The sequence below is a fragment of the Dendrobates tinctorius genome, unplaced genomic scaffold (genome assembly GCF_039654945.1).
Source record: "Dendrobates tinctorius isolate UK_male_01 unplaced genomic scaffold, ASM3965494v1 ptg000040l, whole genome shotgun sequence".
NCBI lineage: Eukaryota > Metazoa > Chordata > Amphibia > Anura > Dendrobatidae > Dendrobates > Dendrobates tinctorius.
This window is the reverse complement of record NW_027361708.1, coordinates 21,167,310-21,195,000: the sequence shown is the minus strand read 5'-3', so window position 1 is coordinate 21,195,000 and position 27,691 is coordinate 21,167,310. Positions and strand designations below refer to the sequence as shown.

Below are 27,691 nucleotides of genomic sequence, written 5' to 3'. Positions count from 1 at the left end.
ACTACCACCTTAAAGGGGCTTTGCCATGAACAAAAGTTCATTTTAATCAATAGATCTTGGAATAATAACTTCCACAATTGGATGTGTTTAAATAAAATGTTCCTGTGCTGAGATAATCTTATAAATGTGTCCCTGTTGTGTACTGTGTAATGTCTGTGTCTGATCATGCAAAGTCATAGTCTGGTCATACCGCAGCTCCTAGGCATGGTAGGAAGCAAAAGAGTATACAGACCGGACAGAAGGCGATAACAGCTGATTGTTTTTGAGATAAAACATTTTTCCTGTCTGTTTTTAATCAATGTTTTACTTCAAAGAAAGAATTAGCTGTGATCCCGTGCTTTTGCATCCTCCCCTGCCCAGTAGATGTGGTATGATCAGACCATGTTCCTGCACGGTCAGACACAGCCATTACACAGTACACAGCAGGGGCACATCTATAAGATTATCCCAGCACAGGAACATTTTATTTAACACATCCAATTGTGAAACTTATTATTATTTTAAGATCTATTGATTAAAATGAACTTTTGCTCGTGGGACATCCATGCCATAGACAATTCATTGACACATCAGATACATACCGGCAACATCAGACTCACAAACGAGATACAGTACATGCCACAAACAGTTTACTCACATATTAGATACATGCTGCACCCACTCTCACAGTATATACAGTACATTCCACACACACTATCCTGAAAGGTGGCAGTTTTGCTTTTCTGACAGTTAGGATGGGATGTCAAAAAAGATCTCTATTAGAAAATTAGCCCTGTAAGGCTAGGTTCACATTTGCATTCAGGATTTCTGCGGATGGCTGCCTACTTCCTCCTTTCTTCCTCCCTGAAGCTCCGCCTATGCTCCGCCTACTTCTGTATGTGTCCTGCGCTTCTCTGTGTACCTATCTTTACCCTTGGGTATACAGGGACATGCGTTGTATGTGGATGCGTCCACATGCGGTGATTTGACGTGTGCTGCGACCGCACGAAAACGCAAATGTGAACCTAGCCTAAGCAGGTGTCCCCCTGTAACCTGGCCTGGAACCATAGGTAGCATGTAATTGCACATGGGCTTATTCATCTTATTAGCTCATTATTAAATGGTTTTGTATTAAGTTAGTTGTAGAGACTAAAGCAAAACAACTGTTATCTGTTGTCTCACAAGACATTCACTGCCCATAAAAATTGTCTACATCATAATTTCCAAGTTATCATATAGGGCTGGTTGTCACAATAGAAATAAGTGACTGCAACCAGTGGAGTGTAGAATGACAGAATGACATAATCTTCATAATCTCAGTGATTAGTGCATCAAGTAGTTTACAGCCTAATCGTTTTTGACATCCTCTTTCCAAATAATGAAATAGTTTATTGAAAGGTTTATTATAGGGACTGGCAAAAAGTCACAAAAATAGACAGAAAAACTAACATACTTGTACTTATTGAACTGATTAATGTGAAGAGAATCAAACACTAGATTGCTCTATAAAATTCTAATAATTAGGTGACTTGAACTTGTGTAAAGGAAACATTAACATAATTCATAAGAATGTAATGTAAATGCATTTTACATCTATATTACAGCCTTAGCCCCAGATGTGCAGTTCTGAACCGAACTTGCACCAACTTAAGCTTCTATGTTTGGTCCACTTACAGCCGTAATCTTAACCAAATCTGCATTGTGTAACAGTGGTCTTAGGCCCCCGTCACACATAGCGACTCACCAGCGATCCCGACAACGATATCAACTTGTCAGGATCGCTGGTGAGTCACTACATGATCGCTGGTGAGCTGTCAAACAGGCAGCTTCACCAGCGATCAGCACAGCGACGCCGAGCACGCGGCGTCGCTGTGTATGTTAGTTACCAGCGCGCTGATGCAGGAAGCTGGTAACTAAGGTACACATCGGGTTTCTAAGGGACGCTCGTCCCTTGGATACCCGATGTGTACGTTAGTTACCAGCAGATCGCTGGTCTCCCGCCTGTCACACACAGCGATGCGTGCTGGCCTGCGGGAGACCAGCGACCAAAGAAATGTCCAGAGGTTTCCAAGAGCGATCAGCGATACTGGCAGGGGGGCCGGTCGCTGATCGCTGTCACACACAGCGATCTCGCTGGTGAGATCGCTGTTGTGTCACAAAACTTGTGACTCAGCAGCGATCTCGCTAGCGAGCTCGCTATGTGTGACGGGGCCTTAAGGTTGGGCTCACAAATATAGGTTCTATCCCTAGTTACACAGGCTTCCCAATTAGTACATTACAGCAGAGACTTGAGCGGGCAATTCACATGCATTGTTTATTGAAAAAGCACAAGAATTTTTCCACTATAACTGATCTTAGCTATTTCTCAATAAGGAGCTACCCACACAAACCATTGTTAGCACACTATAATCACAATAAGGCTATTTTGAAGAGTTCAAAAATTGAGAGGTTCTTCAAGCAGACACCACTTCGGGAAGCTTTACTTTTTGGGAAGTTTTTATAGGAGTTTTTTCATTTCTTGAAGCAGTTTTGAAGAGTTTTGGAGGACTCCTTCAGGATCCGTGTCGAAGAAATGAAGTGTACCTTATTTTTCTACCAGGTATTTTTCAAAACCTCTTCAGGAAAAATAAAAAAAAAGCTCAAAAACTCATATTAACAGAAAACTGGATTTCCCATTGAAATGAATTGTAAGGCTGTGAGTTTTTGATGCTGCATATTTTTGCTGTGTGAAAAATGCAGCATCTCTCAGTTTCAGCAAAGTGGATTGGATTTATAGAAATCTCATGCCGACTGAGCTCCTTTTTAACTCTGCATAAACTGACCTGCTGTTCATTATTCAAAACAGCAACATGTCAATTTCTCTTGCGAAAATGCCGAGTTTCTGTTCCCCATAGACTTGCATTAGAAGTGCAAAATCTGAAAGTAATAAACAAGTAGGCAATAAATTTGTTTTAGTGCGTAATCCACAAATGACTATGGCAATAAAGTTTTGTCAAATGCAAATACCAGGAAGTATCAAAAACAAAGCAGCTTTATATAAACATGGCATACCAAGAGACAAAAACCACTGGATCAAAAAACCTAAGTCACTTAATAGGTACAGAAATGGTGTAGAAAATCTGCACCCTCAGAAACTCACCAAATACTCATCATAGGAACATAACTTTAGAGTTTTCCAAGAGTTTTAAAAGCAGCTTTTGAGGAGGATTTTGGGGACCATCCACTCAATAGAAAAGCTCGTAAAAAAACCTAGTGTGAAGGTATTTTCTCACTATGTTATGTTGCTGAGCTTTTGGGACACAAACTTCAGGTTTTGAATTTTTTAGGAAGATTTTAGCACTGCGCGCTTGACATCATTTACAGTAGATGCTGATGTAGTCACTGAGGTTTACAAGGTGAATCCACTTCAGAAAAATGCAGTCTTCTTCCTGAAGCAGCTTTGACGTTGTTCTTGCAATGGCCATACCACCGGCGTATCTCACCCTATACTGCTACGCATAGAGAGCGAGTGGTTTCCGAACCTTGAAGTGGTTAAAAAAAATGACATAAGATGAAAAGTGCACTGCAATGTCGGTGCCTTACGTTCATTTTATTAGGTGCTTTTGTGGTACTTTTTCAGGCAGATCCCTAATGGAATCCACTTGAAAAAGACGCCATGTGCAAATACCCTTCGAAGAGTGTCTTCTTCAAAAACTCAGCAAAAAGGCTCATTGTGAAAACACTCTGAACATTACCTAATGCTTGAAACCAAAAGTAGATTGGATCCAGTGGATCTAATTTTTTATCTTTTTTCATGTCAGAAATTAAAATGCATTTAGATCCCGCATTATCATTAGTCATTATACAGATTAGGATTTGTATATGGTTCTTCTGAAGAAAGTATGTAGTGTTTCCTACGTGACAGACTTGTTCACCACAGATAGGGGAGTGGGATGCTTGGACAGATCCTCCACTGCTATGAGGCAATAATAGATCTCTGAGTCACAGTATCCTTGCATGGGAGGTATTTGGTTACAGACCTTTTATGGGTCCTGCTCAGCTGGGATATCTGTATCTGCATTATACATCCCATCTATTCTTAGGTGGCACTTCACACCGAGTGAACAGGCAAGATTACAATTTGCTTATATTTGCTAGAACCAAGAGTCTTTTTCTTTATCTTTTCTATTAGTTTGACCTTCCTGCAAAAAAGTTTATTTTTCTGTTTTCTTCCTCTCAGAGCCTTCAAGCGGCTACACTAAAACAAGTTGTCAAAAATGGCTTACAACGTATCCCTCGCTGGACCCGGCCCATGGGGATTCCGTCTGCAAGGAGGAAAGGACTTTAACATGCCCTTGACCATCTCTAGGGTAAGTGCAAAGAGTCGAGACTGACATGTTACAGTGCGGAGAAAGCTCGGAATGAGTTCTGTGTGTCTGATGCAAGAACATAAGATTTCACAGAGCTGTGAAATGGTGGCTGTTTCATGAAAAGTACATGTAGGGTAGATCCTTAATGCTTTCCTGTCTGCACTTCAGAGAGTCTCAATCACATGCATCTTCAGAATTGTCAGTTTAGTGATGCCTCATTTATCAGATGTGACAGAGGCAGCTTGGTCATTTGGCAGCATTTATTGGGGAAATGTATTCTCTGTATTATTACAGGAGTAAGAATGTAAAAGACAACTTTACCTATGCTCCATCAGTGATAAGCAACAAATTATTTTCATTTAACATGTCCAGTGCTTGTTAGGGACAGTGATTGTTAATTGTTTCTGTTCTGCCATAAATGGATGACAGAATTTCAAAGAGCAATAAAAGGACGCAAGGAAAACTGAATTACCTTTACAGGGTGGTAACATTGTGCTGGGGTTTAGTTAAGAGGAGTCTACTTATCATTAAATCTTTTATTTTAACGAGTAGGCTGTTACTAAGTGTAATACATTGCTTTCACCCAGCTTTCCCAGAGACCTGAATAACAAATCTATCTAGAATGACTATCTAAAAAGAGAAACAGGAGCAAATATTGCGTAGGTGAAATAATTTGTTATGCAGGAGCCTGAGAAAGAGGAATCATTGACCTGACTAGTGCAGGAATTGGGCAATGTAATAATCAAGTATTCAGGATAGGTAAATGATAGATAGATAGATTGGTAGATAGATAGATAGATAGATAGATAGATAGATAGATAGATAGATAGATAGATAGATAGATAGATAGATAGATCAGGTAGTTGACAAAGACCGCGCTGTGAGGTCGAAATGTTGCACCACTTGGCGCTGGATTAAAGTCCACAATTTTCCAATTAACTGGAGTGCTGCCTGTTTTTTTTCTAATTATATTTTTGCGTTGGACAACTGCATTATTCAGGACTATTGCACCCAAAATCTGCTCAAGTTTGTGCTGCTATCTGTTTTTTCCATTTAGAGAGATATAGATAGATAGATAGATAGATAGATAGATATCCACAACAGATCAACTAATAAAGTCCTCTTTTTTCACTTCAACCATTGGCGTGTTGCCTGCTTTTCTTTTTTGCATATATCTATATGATAGTTTTCTGTAAGGCTTTGCACCCTGCTTTGTATATTTGGTGCTGTTGTGACTTTTTCATCATAGCTAGATAGCTAGATAGATAGGTGGAGTTCTGGGAGACTATTTTCCCAATCAGATAGAACGCCCTACTGCCTCTCCATTCATTCCCTATAGACCTGCCAATGAATGAATCAGAAGTTGGGCCTCCATTTTGGAAGGGTAATAAAAGTTCCCTCAAGGGATCAAAATTCCCTGTTCTGGCATTCAGTTCTGGCTCCAAAGATGGGACACCCACCGATCAGCAAGTTATCTACTCTGTGATGGATAGGTGATAACTTGACAACTTGTTATGACTGGAAACCTCTTTAACATTAGTTTTAAGCTTCACTTTTGCTTGTGATATTGTAAATACATTTCCATATTACACATATTCTTTACTGACCTGAAACTTTGAAGACCTATAGCAAACATTTAATTGCTGGGAAAATGGGCATGGTTTGGTAGGGGTGTTTGGATTTTTTGGTTAGAAATGTTTACAGTTTCAGCTATTGAAATCAGCAGCAGCATAACTTGAATCTTATTGGCCCCAATGTAGATTCTCCAATCAGACCCCCAATAATCACAGATCTTTATCTCTGTCAAGGCTCCCCTAGTATTCAAGGCCTGTCTACCACTGCTCACCTGTGACAGTCCAAAACCATCTACAGTTAAATGTCACATCAATTTTTATTGATTTGCTGGAGGCAGGGCTGGACTGGCCATCTGGCAATTCTTGCAAGTGCCAGAAGGGCCTGTCTGGTCGTGGGCCGCCTTGTCTGCAACATTGTTAACAGAATTGGTGTTCTCAAGACACCCATGCTGACTCAGTCACTTTCCCCACCAGGCCACGCGTATCATTAGAAATGGTCTTGTAGTAAATTTTGCTTTCCTCTATCCAGGGTAATATTAGTAATACAGTGCCTACAAGTAGTATTCAACCCCCTGCAGATTTAGCAGGTTTGATTAGATGCAAATAAGTTAGAGCCTTCAAACTTCACACAAAAGCAGGATTTATTAACAGATGCATAAATCTTACAAACCAAAAAGTTATGTTGCTCAGTTAAATGTTAAAAAATTTTAAACATAAAAGTGTGGGTCAATTATTATTCAACTCCTAGGTTTAATATTTTGTGGAATAACCCTTGTTTGCAATTACAGCTAATAATCGTCTTTTATAAGACCTGATCAGGCCGGCACAGGTCTCTGGAGTTATCTTGGCCCACTCCTCCATGCAGATCTTCTCCAAGTTATCTAGGTTCTTTGGGTGTCTCATGTGGACTTTAATCTTTAGCTCCTTCCACAAGTTTTCAATTGGGTTAAGGTCAGGAGACTGACTAGGCCACTCCAACACCTTGATTTTTTGCCTCTTGAACCAGGCCTTGGTTTTCTTGGCTGTGTGCTTTGGGTCGTTGTCTTGTTGGAAGATGAAATGACGACCCATCTTAAGATCCTTGATGGAGGAGCGGAGGTTCTTGGCCAAAATCTCCAGGTAGGCCGTGCTATCCATCTTCCCATGGATGCGGACCAGATGGCCAGGCCCCTTGGCTGAGAAACAGCCCCACAGCATGATGCTGCCACCACCATGCTTGACAGTAGGGATGGTATTCTTGGGGTCGTATGCAGTGCCATCCAGTCTCCAAACGTCACGTGTGTGGTTGGCACCAAAGATCTCGATCTTGGTCTCATCAGACCAGAGAACCTTGAACCAGTCTGTCTCAGAGTCCTCCAAGTGATCATGAGCAAACTATAGACGAGCCTTGACATGACGCTTTGAAAGTAAAGGTACCTTACGGGCTCGTCTGGAATGGAGACCATTGCGGTGGAGTACGTTACTTATGGTATTGACTGAAACCAATGTCCCCACTGCCATGAGATCTTTCCGGAGCTCCTTCCTTGTTGTCCTTGGGTTAGCCTTGACTCTTCGGACAAGCCTGGCCTCGGCACGGGAGGAAACTTTCAAAGGCTGTCCAGGCCGTGGAAGGCTAACAGTAGTTCCATAAGCCTTCCACTTCCGGATGATGCTCCCAACAGTGGAGACAGGTAGGCCCAACTCCTTGGAAAGGGTTTTGTACCCCTTGCCAGCCTTGTGACCCTCCACGATCTTGTCTCTGATGGCCTTGGAATGCTCCTTTGTCTTTCCCATGTTGACCATGTATGAGTGCTGTTCACAAATTTGGGGAGGGTCTTAAATAGTCAGAAAAGGCTGGAAAAAGAGATAATTAATCCAAACATGTGAAGCTCATTGTTCTTTGTGCCTGAAATACTTCTTAATACTTTAGGGGAACCAAACAGAATTCTGGTGGTTTGAGGGGTTGAATAATAAATGACCCTCTGAATAAACTTTTCACAATTTAAAAAAAAATTAAACAAAGAAATAACATTCTTTTTTGCTGCAGTGCATTTCACACTTCCAGGCTGATCTACAGTCCAAATGTCACAATGCCAAGTTAATTCCGAATGTGTAAACCTGCTAAATCTGCAGGGGGGTGAATACTACTTGTAGGCACTGTATATACCAGCTAATACATGGGGACAGGGACAGCATGGGCCTGTGTGATTTCAAATGCCAGGGCTGAATTTCAGTCCCATTCAGTACCTGGCTGGAGGAGACCAAGAGTGTTTTAGGAATGATGCCATCATGGCAGGAGATATATAACCACATCTGGACTAAAGTCTAGCATGCACATTTATAAAAGTCAACAGAACCTATTGATTTCCAACTTCAGGTGGATTTTATTTTTTATTCTTTTGCTCTCCCAGTAGATAGTCAGTCACCAGTTATGTCCACACTCCTTGCCTAGCTGGGTGTGCATGTGGATGACTTTCTGTGAGCCCTGCTCAGATGAAATGAGACAGTCACAGAGATTTCTGCTACAAATCAGTTCTGTGTAAATTCACCTAAACACATGCTAAACACATGAACATGCGGAAACTTTGTGACTTTTACTGATGGGTGCACTTTCTATTATGTAACCATATTTGCTATATGCAAAAAGACAGCAATAAAAAAGACAATTCATAAGAAACTAGACACCCTGATTTTTCAGACATTTTAGGGAAGAAATTATGATAGGACTTTATAAAGTTTTAAAGTTGTTTTCAAAGTGGCTGTGTCGCCGTGATATGTGGTAAACGTATCAGTCACATAATGTTTGGTAAATTCGGTGCATCTTAATATATTACACTTCTTCCTATTAATGAAGTGAATTTTCAACTTTTTTGTTACTTTTTAAAATGTGGAATTCAAAAAGTCTTGTTAAAACCTTATTAACAGGCACACACTACTTAATGAATTTGGTGCATCTTCTCTGTAGCGTCAGCCTCCATGTGCCTCACCGGAAATGCTACTCCAATAGTACTCCAGAAATGCTACGCCAAGCGGGTGTAAGAAATGCTGGCATTTTTGCTGAATTTGACGGGCAGTTGTAGCCATGACAATTTTAGCAGAGCTGCTTTAGATTGGCGTCAAAACACCAAGAGTCAAAAAGTTCTTGCGCCACTCCGCAGTATTCCGGTGTAAAGCTTTGTTTTAAAATCAGAGTGTTTGCTTACGGGATGTCTATGTGCAAAGTTTTCTCTCATTCACTTTACTCTTCCTGTCGACAACATTTCCTTTCTTTAGATACGTTAATATACCTAAAATCCTTGGGACAGTGGAAATTAAATACCATCAATAATTACTGGTAATACTGAGTGCAGTCATGCGGCTAATAAGCCCAGGTATTGCACATGGTAATAATAAGCGACTGTGTTTGGCCAGATCTGAATGCAGATTGTGAAATTTCTTGAGCAGAACACATTCCAACAATACAATAGACAGATGAAGAAACCTCTAGACCTCAGAACTGTGGGAGAACTTTGATTGCACTATCTCAAGTTGCATGACAACATCAGATATTACTTGTCATCATGATTGATTATTATATATCACAAAATATTAGCATACGGATTCTAGAATACTGCAATAGATGACATCTATAATTATGCGAAAGTTCACAATGTTAACTTATGCCTTCAATGAGAAACAATTAGTAAACTACAGAAATTGTCCCAAAAATTGTCTTATATGTTTTGCAGCACATTTTCTATGTGTTTAAGAAACTTTTTCTGGCGTGTTGAACAAGGCGACTTTGCAGAAAAGGGACGCGACTTTTTGAGAAAAGAGGAATGACCTATATTGCAAATATTGCAACACCGTACACCAAGATTGTGCCAAATTTTTACTCAAATTATTGGCCAAAGAAAGCCCATTAATTAGCAAGCGCCACTTTAAAATATTTGATCCGAATTATAACTTTGAAACCATATGTAGTACACAAAGGAGATTCACAAAAAAGATCATGGCTGTGTACATCCACTCAAAGTCTCAAGTGTTTCTATGGTTGCTTGCTTGAGATACTGTATGGTGTCAACAAGAGGACAAACTGACCACTGATAAAAAGCAAAGGTATATTTATTAGTTATACTCACAAAGTTAAAATAAAAATGCACAGATAACATTTTAAAACATTATCTCATGTCGCCTGCTGTCTTACAATGTTTCGCTCTCCTGTGGCTTTGTCTGAGGCTTGATTTAATTGCTTTTGGACTGATAAATTTGGTGCATTTTAAGACTGTCTAGTCTAAGTTTGCGCTAAAATTTATAGTTTTAGTAAATTGGATCCAATGAATCATGTTCTGCCTCACTTTCATATGTAATCAGTCGCGTACCTGACATAAGGAAAGTCATACCACTATTGTCAGTCCAAGAATTGCAGCTTAAATCTGAATTATTCTTACCCCAAATTTTAAGATCAGCCATATACCTTTAGCACACAGCATGATTAGGGCACCCATTTTAGTGCATAAGGTCTGTGTTTCTGCCTAATCAATGCATGTCTGATGGTTAGTGAAGGCAGCAAATTTTGATTTTGTCAGGTTGGGTTTATTCATACATGTCCTGCATAAAACCATTCCTACCACTATAACTCACATACATCTTGCACTTGTAGTTTGCTTTCCACTGTTTGCACATATATCTGTAGGTCCACTAAATATGGCTATGGACCACAAATTTGGATCCTGATGAAATTAAGAAGGGCAGGAGGGAGTCTAATAGCTGAGAAAAGCAAACTAAACATGACATTTACAAACTATCTTTCTTGATTTCTGGGTCATGGATTTTAAAAATAAAATAGTGTCACTTGTGCTTCAAAATTATATGATCAACTATACCATGGGTCTCATACTGCATTCCTCGAGGATAGCAAACCATGCATGTTTTCAAGATCTCCTTAGCATTGCACAAGGTGCTGGAATCATTATCTGTGCAGGTGATTAAATTATCAAGGAAATCCTGAAAACGTGACCTGTTTGCGGTCCTTGAGGAATGCAGTTTGAGACCTCTGATATACCATAACACCACATGAGCAACGTGATGAATGTAGTATGTATTCATATATCTACAAAATGAACAGTACTAGTGCCGGTTTCTGATATTTTGGTTTGGAATTCTTATTATCCTAACATCAAAAAATTGAGTCCTCATTAGTTGACACCTTTTAATGACTAACTGAAAAGATGATGAAGAATAGCAAATGTTCCTGACTATTTAGTCTCTCCATCAAGCATAGTTTGTGCTATCAAGAGATAAAGGGCTTGAGTTGTATATACTGCCCTTTCTTATTCATTCCTTTGAAGTCTTGTTATCTCCTAACTATAGAGGCTGAGGATCATAGTTGGTTCAGGTGATTAACAAGCTATAGGAGGTCCTAGGGTGGTTGGTGCAGGAGGTCATAGTCAATCAAACAGTGACAGGTGAAGGCCCAGTTGTGTCATCCAATCAGAGAGATCATTGTTTCTGCTTTCCTCCTCCTAAAAATAAACCAGGAGCAAGCGGGAGCATTCATGAAAGATACTTGAAGTGTTATCTCGCTGTCAAGTTATCCCAGATATAATCTGATAAGCTCATGCTATACAGTAACCTGACAGATTTGGAGTGATGTTTCAAAGAGTTTTCCAAGGGTGACATTAAAACAGTTAAAAAAAAAACATTGTGTTACTTGCCAAAAATGTATCTTATTTAAAACATAGAAATTATAATATATTTGGCTGGCGATATGGAATCTACGTTTTCAATCTGACGAAATGCTGCAATATTTTGCCCAGTAAACCTCATTAAGTAAACATGTTAAGTACAGGATTGATAGCAAATGTAGAGGGCAAAAATGTAATTAGATGATTTTTTTTTTTTTTACTTTAACTAAAAAAAATAATTTGCTTACTGCTGGTAATTGCGTTTTTTGTGCATTCTATATTTCATTGCTGTTTTTCATTTTTCAAAATAATGTTTAAAGTCCAGATGGGCTAATTTCGCATTAACACAGCTAAGTTGTAATGTTGTAAGACTGACACAACACTTGCACTCCATATTTAACCTAAATTAGGCCACAATAGAACACTGTATTGCTTAGCTCACTAAAACTACTGGGGAGGATATTGTGTAAAACACGGTATGTTCTTGCAATTTTGTCAATTCTAAAATGGAAACTACAGCATCCAACACATCATGTGTTTACGCCAGTTTTCTGGAATAGAAAAATTAGAAAAGTCGTAAAATTTTTCCTTCTCAATCATCACTAGATGTGACGTCCCTTACGACAGAAATCTTACTACAGAACCAAGATTGTGGAAATGCATGGCCCTTGTAAGATTCACAAAATTTATTAAGTGGAATGTGCCTCTTGATGATTCATACTCTTCCTAATCTGCCATGAACCATTCGTTAGAGTTGACATCTAGAACGCCAGTCTTAATGAATTGGGCCATAATTTTTATTTATTTATTATACTTGTTTATATAACCCCATCATATTTAATAGTGCTTTACAGATGTCTTAATCGCTGTGCCATTGGGGCTCACAATCTAATTTCCCTATCAGTATGTCTTTGGAGAGTGGGAGGAAACCGGAGAACCCGGAGGAAACCCACACAATCACAGGGATAACATACAAACTCCTTGCAGCTGTTGTCCTTGGTGGGATTTGTACCCAGGACCCCAGAGCTAGAAAGCAACAGGGCTAACAAGTGAGCCTCCTAGCTGCCCTACAGTTGTATTTTTAATTTTCTTTAGTGGTGTTTGAATATGTTTTCAGATTGTAGGTTGAAGCTGAAATGATGCATGCCTTGTAAAGCTTTCAGACACCAGCAAAGTAGGGTATATGACTACAGGCTATGTCTATACAGATTTCATTAAAGTTAACTAAATCTGGGACAGGCCAACCATCTAATGTGTATGAGGGCCTCCTGACTCTACCCAAACTGATGACGTTTGGAGTAAGAAGGATTTATTGGGGCAATTTGAATTCAAACTCTCAATCCTTTTCTTCACTAAACCTTCAGCAGAAGCAAGCATTGATGTGTATGTATGAGTCAGAATCGTCATCCATCTAAAGTATTTGGTCACTTAGCAAGTTGATATATGTTTAGTCAATTGTGAAAATCTATTATAGTTTTGAGGGTAGTTTTCAAAGTAAGGGCCCCGTCACACATAACGATGCTACAGTGATCCCGACAACGATACGACCTGATAAGGATCGTTGCTGCATCGCTATGTGGTCGCTGGTGAGATGTCAAACATTCAGATCTTCCCAACGACGCAGCAACGGTCCGGCGACCCGTAGCGACCTTTGTAACGATTTCACGCCATGTGTCTCGCTTCTGAGTCGTTGACGAGGTCATTGGTAAAAGGTGTCACACATACCGATGCATGCTACCCAGCGGGACCTCAACAACCAAAAAAATGTCTAGGGCATTCCAACACGACCAGCGATTCACAGCAGGGGCCTGGTCGCTGCTACCTGTCAAACGTACCGAGATCGCTGCTGAGGTCGTTCTTGCGTCACAAAATTTGTGACTCAGCACAGTTTGATGCAGTTTCTGATAGCGTTAATTTACAAGTGAGACATTTGTTGGAAAAATTGAAAGTTGTTTGTTTTTTGCTACATGTGCATGGATTTCTCTAAGCCCTAAACTGACATTTCGAAAACAAATCTCCCACATGTAGACTTAATATTTTTCATGTCTTTAGGATCCACTTATGATTTAGCTAATTGCATCACACAGATACTTGTCTTTGAGGAGCAATTATCTACCATATTATCCAAATAGATTTTCTCAGAGCTAAATATTATTCGTATTAGTGTAATAAAGTGTAAGTTTGATCCCATTCCTCCCAATATATAGAGCTGTGGTTTTCAAAATGAGTTAACAGTAAATTTTTGTGATGTATCATCTGGGCAGTATGTAGTGGCGTTTTTGCTGAATTCTAAGTCTGATTGCATATGCTGCATATTGCTTTCATGTATCCAAAACGCCACCCTAATTCATGAGTAGAGGAAGGTGATTATTCGATTAGAAGGAAATCAAGTGTGTATTTTTTTTAATTTTGTTTTTAGTGTCCTTTAACTGTGAGAATCATTCATAATAAGGGCTCGTGCAGACGACCTCATTTTCAGTCTGAGTGCGATTCGACCAATGCTATTCTATCAAGCTCTGCATATGTCCGATTTTTTTCCTCGGACCGAGTCTGTCTGTGGAAAAATCACAGCATGCAAAATTTTCATCTTAAAATTGTATCTCACTCAGCCATTTAAGTCAAGGAGTCTGTGGAAAAAATCAGACTGTACTCAGATCAAAGTGATCAGAGTCCCTGTGCCTGCATGTCTCACCGCTGTTTGACAGCCCTAACACATCCAGGGATTGCCGGTATTGCAGCTGTCGAACAGCCGCAAGACATGCAGCTTCGGAGACTCAAGCATATTTCTTGAACATGATGAAGACACTCTGTTAGCACCTGAGCATGCTTGGATACCACCTTATCCGAGTACGTTCACTCATCACTACACTCTACCAATTACTAATATGTCACAATACTTTACTACTGTCATAAGGCTATTTAGGAATCCTTCATTACCTTCCGGGTACCAGCAATGGCTGTCACTGCAATCCCTGCTCACACTACGTGTAAAGCTACCCAGATCATCAATCAGGGATATTTTCAGTGTATGCATATGAAGTGATGTAATCAATTACTGTCCTAACAACTAAATCAACAGTAACAACTCTGTGACGGCATTCAGGTTTAGGAAAGCCCGTGGCAGTAAACTGGTACAAGCAACATAGTGGAAAGCATGGGGCTATTTATAATACACTCTGAAGCACATCTCTCTATTTTAGATGTTGGAGTCATTACCATAACCTTGTTGGAATGCATGCAGAGGACAGAACAATCCTAACCCAATACTTGTGCAGCTCAGATTAATCCCGAAATAACAGACAGACATGTATGCATGAGCAATGGCTGTGTGCTCAGTGTTAGTGCACATCCCGCCAACATAAAACCCAGCAAATTATAGCTTATGCATAGTCATATATGTAATAAACATAATAACACGTAGTGTCATTAGATTCACAATTTAAGAGTTGTCTTTTCACTGTAATTGTGGATATTATGTATAGGCAAATGCCAATTCAGAGAATATGGTACGGACTTTTTTTTAACTTCTAAAATAGTGTTACTTTATTTTCCCTTTCCAGTGAAAAATAAAAATATCACAGCTCCTAAGCCTCTTAGATCCTAACATGTAATATTTTTTATGTGTTTTGTACTGGTGATCTCACTTTTTTATAATTTACTAACGGTAAGTAGTTATCATTACCCACTCTGTTACAATGGAGGTGTATTCCAGTCACCGGTCACTGTGTCTATGTGTAAGGTGCGCAGGGCGGTAGTCATGGGCAAGAGACTTTGTTACCACTAGAGATGAGCAAATTTGTTCAGAATGCGGTCAGACTCGAATATTGTTTTCGCAATATTCGTCCTACTCATCCGGACGTCATTAGAGTCAACGGGAGTAAAAATTAACGAATATGTTCTGAACCGATCATAAGACATACATTTGGCACGAATAATGTGCGAATATGGCCCGAATATGTCAAAATAAGATTCGGGAACAAAATATGAACAAATTTGCTCATCTCTAGTTACCACACCCTGGCACCCCAGAAATAAACAGTGTACTCACATTGTATAGTGTACTCACATTCAGGTGGCAGGCCTCTGCTGTCATCCCGGATCCAGGAACAGCCACACATAGATCAGGAGACACTTGCTTTACAATAAACAATTCAACCTTAGTTAGCAGTCCATGCTCAATTGATTATACAACACAGTACATTTCCATGTTCACTGTATGTTCAGTCTGAAATATCCCTTTGCTTAATCACTCCCTCGGCCCATGTGATACTCTATCCGGCTCTGCAACACTCATGAGACCCATCCTGACTCTCTCATGCATCTTCCCATGCGGCTTTTACTTGTTAAAAGGGAATAAGGCACACTTTCCAGTGCCTAGTTCTGGTCATAGGCCCCGAACATTGCAGGGATGTTCACAGAAGACACAGTAGCCGATGGTCTCATGCTGCCTGAACAGTGCATAAATCTCATGCCCTCCAGCCCTGGCTGGTCACTAAACACTGCTAACACTTTCTTTATCTTGCAATCTAATCTTTCTCTCCAGACTCACTGCACTAACCAGGAAGTGCTCCCCTTCTTAACTGACCCTGCCCCCTCCCAAACTGTGCTGGCCCCAAACAATTAACTGCATCATAACCTGTCTGCCCCAGCAGTCTGTTACTGGGGAAGCTTCACCTTTCACCTGATTAACTTCAGTCACTATTTTCTAACAGTATGCATTGAACTTCATATACTAATTTGCCCACAACTGAATGTTTCTGTCTTTCTAACTTAATCCCTATATCCTATGTTATACCTTATAATCTAAACTTAATCCTTCACTTTCCCTACACATTATACATGAATATCATTATACAATTAATCACAATACATTACATTAACTGCATCACTTCGTGCCTATAGAATTCTATGCAGATTCACATATCATATTACTCATACAATACAATAAAACCATGTCATAACACATATTCAAATACAGTTCTTGCAGACATTGGGTTTTAGGGGGAGAGGCATATGACAGCTCCTGTCACATGAGCCTCACAGCCATTATTACCTTCCCTACTTCCTGCCCTGTAAATACACTTCTGTTGTCACACAGATGCAAACAGCTCAAAAATTTCTTGCTTCTCTTTCAAGTACCTATGAGTAGCCATCCATCTTTACTCTGTTTAACTCCATCTACATGTTGTGGCAGGGTAAGGAGATGGATGTACTGCCCATGTTCCCCCTTGAAGACATGTGTATAGTTGTAAATGTACCTTGATGTGTAATGTGCATTATGACATTATATTAGTGATGATGTTGTAGTTTGGCCAACAATAGGGAGAGTTAGGGTTAATGATTGGGACTAGACTAGATTGGGAGGGGCTAAGTTGAAGGGATAGAGACAGCTTCCTGTCAGGAAGTTAAACAGGGCCTAGCTTGCAGATGGAGCAGACCTTTGGTCTGAGTACTCAGCAGAGCCGCATGAGTTGGGTGTCCCTAAAGTCAGTCAGGACTGAGGCAGTGGATAGCGAGATCCAGTGTAGAGAAAGGAGAAGTGACGGAAAGACAGAAGTGATGCACATGAGATGGGTCCTGGGACAGGATGCCTAGCAGTGCAGCCCCGAGTTTATAACAGGGAACATGAAACAGAGAGAGTGCCCCAGGCGGGAGTTCCAATGCGTCAGTAATCAGAGAAGCTAAGTATGGCCATATTGGTAAACTAGTGCCCTTAAGGCTACGTCCACATGGTCAGTAATCGGCAGCGCTTTGAACGCAGCGCGTCTCCTCAAGATAAAGTCTACGCAGGGATGGCACGGGTGCCGGTGCACGCATAGTGGAGATGGGATTTCCTGCTGTATTTGGCCACTGGGGGACGCAGCATCCAACCTACAGCATTTACTGATCATAGGAACATACCCTAAGAGGAAAAGAGGACACAGGTTGAAGTGCAAGTCTCTCACTTACTGGACTATAGTACAGTGGTGGGATGTGGTGAAGGCAGGTGAACTAGTGGAACAGAAACCAAATTTGTAAAGAGAAAGGAGCTGAGACTGTGTGAAAATGCTCAGTGTGTTGAAGGAAACGTTCATGCCTGCCATCTTTTATACATAGTCCCCATCAAGTTATCATTCAGTAAAAAGTTTATTTTTGACTGGTGGTCTTCCTCATTGAAGTCCTCAACATCTAGTTCTGACCAACCAAAGTCATCAGTAACATGCGGCCTGCAAGGTGGCTGCGCTCTCAATGGCGTAGTCGACACTCCCTGCAAGAACCCACACCTTCAAGTAACGTGTCGGGGCATAAGAGACGAGTACTTCGCCCTTGACTACTGTCCCACACTACATTACAGCCACAGCAACCACTATTTGCATTAACAGGTTGGACTAAAGTGTAGAGGAGCCACCCCAAATTTACATGCAAATAGTACCATTGTTTATAGGTTGTAAGCTTGAGAGCAGGGCCCTCTCTCCTCCTGTAACTGGTGAACTGTATTACTTTGTATAGTACTTATTGCCTGTACATGTCCCCGCTTAACTGTAACGTGCTGCGGAATATGTTGGCACTATATGAATAAAATTATTATTATTATGGTATGTTCACACGGGGCATTTTTGCTGCGTTTTATGCTAATTTTCAGCTGCCTTTTACAGTACCAGCAAAGCCTATGAGATTTCAGAAATCTCATGCGCACACATTGGTTTTTGTGTCGTCAGGATTTTGTGCTTTGCTGTTTCTTTTGGACATAGAGCATGTCACTTCTATTAGCATGTTTGCAGCGTTTTTCACCCATTGGCTTGAATGGGTGTTGAAAAAATGCAGCAAAAACGCAGGTATCATTATTTGCAGCGTTTTTGCTGCTGAAAAGTCATGGACATTAGCATGGACAAAGAGACACAAGTTAGCCCAAAAAACGCACCAAAAACGCAAAGTGTCAACAACATACCCTTATTGTTTTTCGGCCATCAGAATGATTTTTTGTACGTCATAGTATTTAATTCACCATATGAGGGCTTAGCTCTACTCTGGGGGAGCATATTAATTACTGATTCACATTTATTCATTTTTGAGGCTAGTGGTAAACATTGAAATTAAGATATAAATACATATACAGTATATATATATATATATATATATATATATTTATAGATATATAGCTGATTATGAAATGATCTATGAACAAAGGTAAATGTATATCTTTGTTTGCAGGTGTTTTTATTTGCAACAGTACTACATATACTGTATATACATTTATTTACACAGTCTCATGGCCGAAAGTCTTGGCAGTTGGCACCCTTAAAATTGTTCCAGAAAATGAAGTACTTCTCCCATAAAAATATTGCAATTGCACATGTTTTGTTGTGCACAAATTATTGCCTTTGTTTGTATTGGAACAACACTTTCAAGATCTTTCCACAGGTGTTTAAAGGGATTTAAATTCGGATTCATTGCTGGCCACTTCAGCTTTGTTTCCATTCATTTCTGGGTTCTTCTTGAAGTATGTTGAGGTCATTGTACTGCTGGAAGACCCATGACCTAGGACACAAACCCAGCTTCCTGACACTGGGCAATACATTGTTTCCCAAAATCCTTTGGTAATCTTCAGATTTCATAATGTCTTACACACAGATAAGGAACCCACTTCTAGAGGTAGCAAAACAACCCCAAAACATCTTTGAACCTCCGCCATATTTGACTTTAGGCACTGTGTTCTTTTCTTTGTAGGCCTCATTCCATTTTCAGTAAACAGTAGAATGATGTGCCTTACCAAAAAGCTCATCTGTTCACAAGACTCTTTCCCAGAAGGATTTTGGCTTACTCATGTACAGTACATATTGGCAAACTGCAGTCTATCTTTTTTTATGTCTGTGTGTCAGCAGTGGGGTCTTCCTTGGTCTCCTGCCATAGCGTTTCATTTTATTCAAATGTCGACCAATAGTTCACGCTGACATTGATGCACTCTGACCAAAACAATGAAAAACTCCAGTCTCAAGCCAAAACGGTCATGAGGCTATCGTTAAGGTAAGATTAAAATAACTAATGAATAAGGAAAGTCACCATAAAATGTAGAGATGTTTTAATTCAAAAATATTAAACTTTATTGCACACATATTCTAAAGACGTACAAAGTGCTTGTAATGAGGTAGATGAAAATATAGCATCTAAAAAATAATGGCATCTTAGCCGCTCAGTCCTGTTCTGCAAAAGCCAGCTTCTCCACCATGACAGAAGATCAGCTCTCCACCCTTCTGTCAAGATCACACCTCACCACTTGTGCCCTCGACCCACCTCATCCCTAACTTGGCCTCATCCCATCTCTAACACACCTCTTCAACCTTTCACTTACAAATGGTGTCTTTCCCTCATCCTTCAAACATGCCTCAATCACACCCATCCTCAAAAAGCCCTCCCTTGATCCATCCTCTGTGTCTAACTATCGCCCGATATCTCTTCTCCCTTACGCCTCAAAACTACTGGAACAGCATGTACAGTATATCTTGAACTGTCCTCCCATCTCTCCTCCTGTTCCCTCTTTGACCAGTTGCAATCTGGCTTCCGACCGCATCACTCAACTGAAACTGCCCTAACTAAAGTCACTAACGGCTTACTAACCACCAAGAGCAAGTGACACTACTCTGTCCTCCTTCTCCTGGACCTGTCCTCTGCCTTCGACACCGTAGACCATTCCCTCCTGCTACAGACTCTCTCATTTCTTGGCATCGCAGACTTGGCCCTATCCTGGATCTCTTCATACCTAACAGACCGAACATTTAGTGTCTCCCTCTCACACACCACCTCCTCACCTCGCCCCCTGTCTGCTGGTGTTCCTCAAGGTTATGTCCTAGGACCCCTACTATTCTCCATCTACACCTTTGGCTTGGGACAGCTCATAGAATCCTACGGTTTGCAGTATCACCTCTATGCCGATGACACGCAGATCTACCTATGTGGACCCAACCTCGCCTCCTTACTGACTGAAATCCGACAATGTCTGTCTGCTATCTTAGCCTTCTTCTCTGCTCGCTCTCTCAAACTGAACATGGACAAAACAGAATTCATCATCTTTCCCCGATCTCACTCTACTCCTCCACCAGACCTATCCATCAATGTCAGTGGCTGCTTTCTTTCCCCAGTCCCGCATGCTCGGTGTCTTAGGGTGATCCTCGACTCTGCGCTCTCTTTCAAACCACATATCCAAGCACTCACCTCCTCCTGTTGCCTCAAACTCAAAAATATTTCCCAGATCCGCTCATTCCTCAACCACAAAACCATAAAAACACTAGTGCATGCTCTTATCATCTCCCGCCTTGACTACTGCAACCTCCTACTCTCTGGCCTCCCCTCTAGCACTCTGGCTCCGCTCCAGTCCAGCCTACACTCTTCTGCCTGACTAATCCACCTGTCTCCCTGCTATTCCCCAACCTCCCCCTATGCCAGGCCCTTCACTGGCTTCCTATTGCCCAGAGGCTCCAATTCAAAACCCTAACCATGACATACAAAGCCATCCACAACCTGTCTCCTCCATATATCTGTGACACGGTCTCTAGATACCTACCCACACGCAACCTTCGATCATCTCAAGATCTCCTTCTCTACTCCCCCCTTATCTCTTCTTCCCACAACCGCATACAAGACTTCTCCCGTGCTTCCCCCATACTCTGGAACTCTCTGCCGCAACACATCAGACTCTCACCATCAATGGAAACCTTCAAGAAGAACCTGAAGACCCACCTGTTCTGACAAGCCTACAGCCTGCAATGATCCTCGGTCTACTGAACCACCGCACAACCTGCTCTACCCTCTCCTACTGTATCCTCACCCATCCCTGTAGACTGTGAGCCCTCGCGGGCAGGGTCCCCTCTCCTTATGTACTTGTGTGTCCCTTGTCTTACACGTGTTTATTGTACTTGTCTATATTTCCCCTTTTCACATGTACAGCACCATGGAATAAATAGCGCTATATAAATGCATAATAATAATAATATGTGTGCAATAAAGTTTAATATTTTTGAATTAAATCCTCTCTAGATTTTGTGGTGACTTCCCTTATTCATTAGTTATTTTAATCTTACCTTAACGATAGCCTCATGACCGTTTTGGCTTGAGACAGGAGTTTTTCTTTGTTTTGGTTACAGTTGAGGCCCGAGAGGTATATCCACGGAATTGTTTTAGGTTTATAATTGATGCACTCTGAGCCTGCAGGACAGCTTGAATTTCTTTGGAACTTGACTGGGTCTGCTTATCCACCATCCAGACTATCCTGTGTAGCAACCTTTCATCAATTTTTCTCTGCTGTCCACATCCAGGGACATTAGCTATAGTGCCGTGGGTGGTAAACTTCTTGACTATGTTGCAAATCATGGACAGAGGAACATTAAGATTTTTGGAAATATATTTGAAACCTTGAGATTTTTAATATTGTTCAACAATTTTGGTTCTCAAATACTCTGACAGTTCTTTTCTCCTCTTTCTGCTCTCCATGCTTAGTTTGGCACACACAGATACACAATGGAAAGATTGAGTCAACTTTCCCTCTTTTTTTCTGTTTTTAGGTGTGATTTTCTTATTGCCCACACCTGTTACTTGCCACAGGTGGCTTCAAACGAGCATCACATGCTTGAAACAAAGTTGTTTACCCACATTTTTTGAAAGCCACCAACAATTTTGTCCAGCCCATTTGGGGGGTTTTGTGTGAAATATGCCAAATTTTCCTTTTTTTTATTTTTCTTGTGTTGTATCAATAGACACAAAGGAAATAAACATGAATATAAGGAAACATGTGTAGTTGCTATAATTTTCTGGGAGAAATGCTTCATTTTCTGGAACACACACATACAGTTATGGCCAAAAGTATTGACACCCCTGCAATTCTGTCAGATAATACTCAGTTTCTTCCTGAAAATGATTGCAAACACAAATTCTTTGGTATTATTATCTTCATTTAATTTGTCTTAAATGAAAAATCACAAAAGAGAATGAAGCAAAAAACAAAACATTGATCATTTCACACAAAACTCCAAAAATGGGCCAGACAAAAGTATTGGCACCCTCAGCCTAATACTTGGTTGCACAACCTTTAGCCAAAATAACTGCGACCAACCACATCCGGTAACCATCAATGAGTTTCTTACAATGCTCTGCTGGAATTTTAGACCATTCTTCTTTGGCAAACTGCTCCAGGTCCCTGATATTTGAAGGGTGACTTCTCCAAACTGCCATTTTTAGATCTTTCCACAGGTGTTCTATGGGATTCAGGTCTGGACTCATTGCTGGCCACCTTAGAAGTCTCCAGTGCTTTCTCTCAAACCATTTTCTAGTGCTTTTTGAAGTGTGTTTTGGGTCATTGCCCTGCTGGAAGACCCATGACCTCTGAGGGAGACCCAGCTTTCTCACACTGGGCCCTACATTATGCTGCAAAATTTGTTGGTAGTCTTCAGACTTCATTATGCCATGCACACGGTCAAGCAGTCCAGTGCCAGAGGCAGCAAAGCAACCCCAAAACATCAGGGAACCTCCACCATGTTTGACTGTAGGGACCGTGTTCTTTTCTTTGAATGCCTCTTTTTTTCTCCTGTAAACTCTATGTTGATGCCTTCGCCCAAAAAGCTCTACTTTTGTCTCATCTGACCAGAGAACATTCTTTCAAAACGTTTTAGGCTTTTTCAGGTAAGTTTTGGCAAACTCCAGCCTGGCTTTTTTATGTCTCTGGGTAAGAAGTGGGGTCTTCCTGGGTCTCCTACCATACAGTCCCTTTTCATTCAGACGCCGACGGATAGTATGGGTGGACACTGTTGTACCCTCGGACTGCAAGGCAGCTTGAACTTGTTTGGATGTTAGTCGAGTTTCTTTATCCAACATCCGCACAATCTTGCGTTGAAATCTCTTGTCAATTTTTCTTTTCCGTCCACATCTAGGGAGGTTAGCCACAGTGCCATGGGCTTTAAACTTCTTGATGACACTGCGCACGGTAGACACAGGAACATTCAGGTCTTTGGAGATGGACTTGTAGCCTTGAGATTGCTCATGCTTCCTCACAATTTGGTTTCTCAAGTCCTCAGACAGTTCTTTGGTCTTCTTTCTTTTCTCCATGCTCAATGTGGTACACACAAGGACACAGGAAAGAGGTTGAGTCAACTTTAATCCATGTCAACTGGCTGCAAGTGTGATTTAGTTATTGCCAACACCTGTTAGGTGCCACAGGTAAGTTACAGGCGCTGTTAATTACACAAATTAGAGAAGCATCACATGATTTTTCGAACAGTGCCAATACTTTTGTCCACCCTCTTTTTTATGTTTGGTGTGGAATTATATCCAATTTGGCTTTATGACAATTCTTTTTGTGTTTTTTTTCATTTAAGACAAATTAAATGAAGATAATAATACTAAAGAATTTGTGTTTGCAATCATTTTCAGGAAGAAACTGAGTATTATCTGACAGAATTGCAGGGGTGTCAATACTTTTGGCCATAACTGTATAGTATCGCTGCAAATAAAATGATTTGCAGACAAAGTTATATATTTATCATTGTCTATAGGTCATTTTATTTACAGAAATACAAAATTTGTAAAGTTTATTTTATACGTCAATATTTTTTTCCTATTTTATGGAAAAAACAGTTTTGTTTTTAAAGCATTCCACTAGCAATAAAAATTTTTTTAAAAATATGGGCTTGTATTTTTGAAGGACGAGTTATAGTTTTTATTTGTGCTATTTTGAGGCACATATAATCTACATTTTCTTTAAAGTGGAGGGATTGGGAAAAAATAGACATTTTTAAGCCCTGAATTTGTGGCATAAATACGAATGTAACCTTTGCTAAATGGGTCAGACAGCCATATGTTCTTTCATGCGAGAGATCGTGCTGATTATGCTAATGACACTCGACTCAAACTCTGTCCAAGTTCAAGCCGAGTGTCATCTTAAGGTACTGTCACACTAAGCGATGCACCAGCGATCCTGACAACGATATGGATCGCTGGTGCATTGCTAAGTAGTCGCTAGTGAGCTGCCACACAGGCAGATCTCACCAGCGACATAGCAGCGGTCGGGGGTCGCTACTTACCTGTCAGACGAGGCGATCCTGACATCCTCCCACCCGTGTCCACGCGTCGCTCGTCAGTGCCACAGGAAGCACAGCAGGAAGCTGACGACGAGAAACGGCCCAGGCCGTTCTCGCGCGATCAGCGATAATCAGCGGGGGTGCCGGTCGGAGGTGAGGATCACACATAGCGATATCGCTAGCAATATCGCTATAATGTCACAAAACCAGTGACGTTACAGCGATATTGCTAGCGATATCGCTTAGTGTGACGGGGCCTTAACTGTGATCCAATTCTCTCTTAGGCCGGGGTGACACTTGCGAGAAACTCGCACGAGTCTCGCATCTCAATACCCGGCACTGCCGCCGACACTTGGGATCAGATTGTGCGGCTGCATCTATTTCTTTGCAGATGAGCGCTCCGATCCTGAGTGTCGGCGGCAGTTCCGGGTATTGAGTGAGCCCTTATTGTTGGTCAGCCAAAAAGCTGGATATTTTATATAAAAATCTGTTTCCAAACAGTCACACTGGATTAGATGAGCAATTCATTTGCGGTAAAGCTCGGCAGAGCAATGAATGGATCTTGGGTTCCAAATGATGACGTAGAAATAATGTCTATTTTATTGATATAATTCATCCAAAGCATTTCGGCTCTTACAATTTTATGTTCATCAGGTACATAGGACAGTAGGTACCTGACAAATGCTCATTCGTAAGAGATAAAAGGTACAGATTATGCAAACAAAATAAATATTTTTTTTCGCTACTGATTATTCTGTGGAGCCTCACAACTGTTTGCAGTTGTTCATTCAATCGAGTGTGAATGTTCTAAGATTAGTGGTGAAGTTAGATGACTCCATCTGTCAAGCAATTGGGTTTTAAACTTTGAGAATGCACCATACTCCCACAGTGGATTTGTGACCCATTCAATGTAAAATGAGGTAAGAAGAAGATTACCTTACCGTGTTACCAGTGTACCACATCATGTCCTCTCTTCCTACACCTAGTGCTTCGTGTCCTACAGGGCGGTACTCTTCAGTGCACATCCAGCTTACTGTAACATACTATTTCCAAACAGGTTTGACTATTATTTCTATAGAGTTACGACAAAAACAATGCAGTTCAGCAAAAATCACAGCAAATTTTGCTGTGTTTTTGCCACAATCTTATGTAAATTAAGACAAACTAAAAAAATACAGAAATAAACCTGCAGTACCTGAGCAGCCCTAGGCTTCTACTACTGGGTCCTTTGTGCATAGAGGGCAAAAGGCAAAATATAGCAATGGCACTGTGATATCTTCCCTTAATAATTGGCATGTTGATTCTGCCTACGGATGTTGGGGACAGCGCACACTGTAGCCACACTGAACCCACAAATTTATCATAGTTTCACCTACCAGTCTTTGAAACAAAGTCCAAGCACTCCTGTGTTCCCTGTGAGAGAGCTGCCGGTGGCTCCTGTGGCCGTGGCTTATCTCAGGGAGAACAAAAAGATCGGCAGTCTGAAATTGGACATGGAGGATCCTTCTTCCTAGATATCATCTGTTGTGGGAGATTATGGAAGACCATAAACACACTAGACTGCTGGCCAATTCAGATGATATGGGCAGGTGCAGCCGACATTAGTCTAAGGCCGGGGACACACTGGCGATTAAAAAAGGTCCGATTTCTGGACTGGAAAAAAGGGTGGAGTGATATGCCAGTGTCATGCGATTTCTATGCGATTTTTTTTTTCCATCCGTTTTGCATCTGTTTTCCATCCGTTTTCCATCCGTTTTTTTTTCCCAGCCACTCTTTTTCTACAGTCATTTACAGGACCATTTACAGTGTTCTATACCACAGAATGGTGATGTATCCGTTAAAAACGGATGGAAAACGGATGGTCCGTTTTTGGTCCATTTTTTTAATTGCACCCATTGACTTCTATTGTGGAAAATCGCTGCAAATCGCAGCATGCTGCGATTTTTTTCTCAGACCAATTTTGGCTGAGAAAAAAATCGCAAGTGAGATGTCACCCATTCACTAACATGGGTCAGATTGCAATCCGATTAAAAATCGAATTGCAATCATCCGATTTAATCGCCAGTGAGTATGAGGCCTAATGTGTATGAATGGCTTACCCTGTGATTACCATGATTTTTATTTTTTTTTTGTTTCTATTATTGTAATTAATTAAAACAATAAAAGTTATGTTAAGTCTCCTCTTGCAAATTTTAACAGTTGTGTGTAAGGGAGATAAACCTCATATGCTCCAATTTAGGTAAGATATTGAAAGTTTGCTGTCATGTATAAGCTGTGTTTACTGCAATCAATCACAGGTATATGTATAAGCTGTGCTTACTGCAAGCAATCATGGGTATATGTATAAGCTGTGCTTACTGCAAGCAATCGTGGGTATATGTATAAGCTGTGCTTACTGCAAGCAATCATGGGTATATGTATAAGCTGTGCTTACTGCAAGCAATCGTGGGTATATGTATAAGCTGTGCTTACTGCAAGCAATCGTGGGTATATGTATAAGCTGTGCTTACTGCAAACAATCGTGGATATATGTATAAGCTGTGCTTACTGCAAGCAATCACGGGTATATGTATAAGCTGTGCTTACTGCAAGCAATCTTGGATATATGTATAAGCTGTGCTTACTGCAAGCAATCATGGGTATATGTATAAGCTGTGCTTACTGCAAGCAATCATGGGTATATGTATAAGCTGTGCTTACTGCAAGCAATCATGGGTATATGTATAAGCTGCGTTTACTGCAAGCAATCATGGGTATATGTATAAGCTGTGCTTACTGCAAGCAATCGTGGGTATATGTATAAGCTGTGTTTACTGCAAACAATCGTGGATATATGTATAAGCTGTGCTTACTGCAAGCAATCACGGGTATATGTATAAGCTGTGCTTACTGCAAGCTATCATGGGTATATGTATAAGCTGTGCTTACTGCAAGCAATCGTGGATAAATGTATAAGCTGTGCTTACTGCAAGCAATCGTGGATATATGTATAAGCTGTGCTTACTGCAAGCAATCATGGGTATATGTATAAGCTGTGTTTACTGCAAGCAATCATGGGTATATGTATAAGCTGTGCTTACTGCAAGCAATCATGGGTATAT

General features: G+C 40.7%; 1 protein-coding gene across 2 annotated transcripts in view; it reads left to right on the top strand.

The window, feature by feature from the left end:
* Window positions 1-27,691, top strand: part of LDB3 (LIM domain binding 3) — a 263,258-nt gene that overhangs the window by 16,050 nt on the left and 219,517 nt on the right. For both annotated transcript variants that reach the window (XM_073574869.1, XM_073574868.1), the window contains exon 2: window positions 4,199-4,328. In XM_073574869.1, coding sequence (XP_073430970.1) covers window positions 4,236-4,328 — 93 coding nt within the window. In that variant the 5' untranslated portion in view covers window positions 4,199-4,235. The remainder of the gene's footprint in view (window positions 1-4,198; window positions 4,329-27,691) is intronic.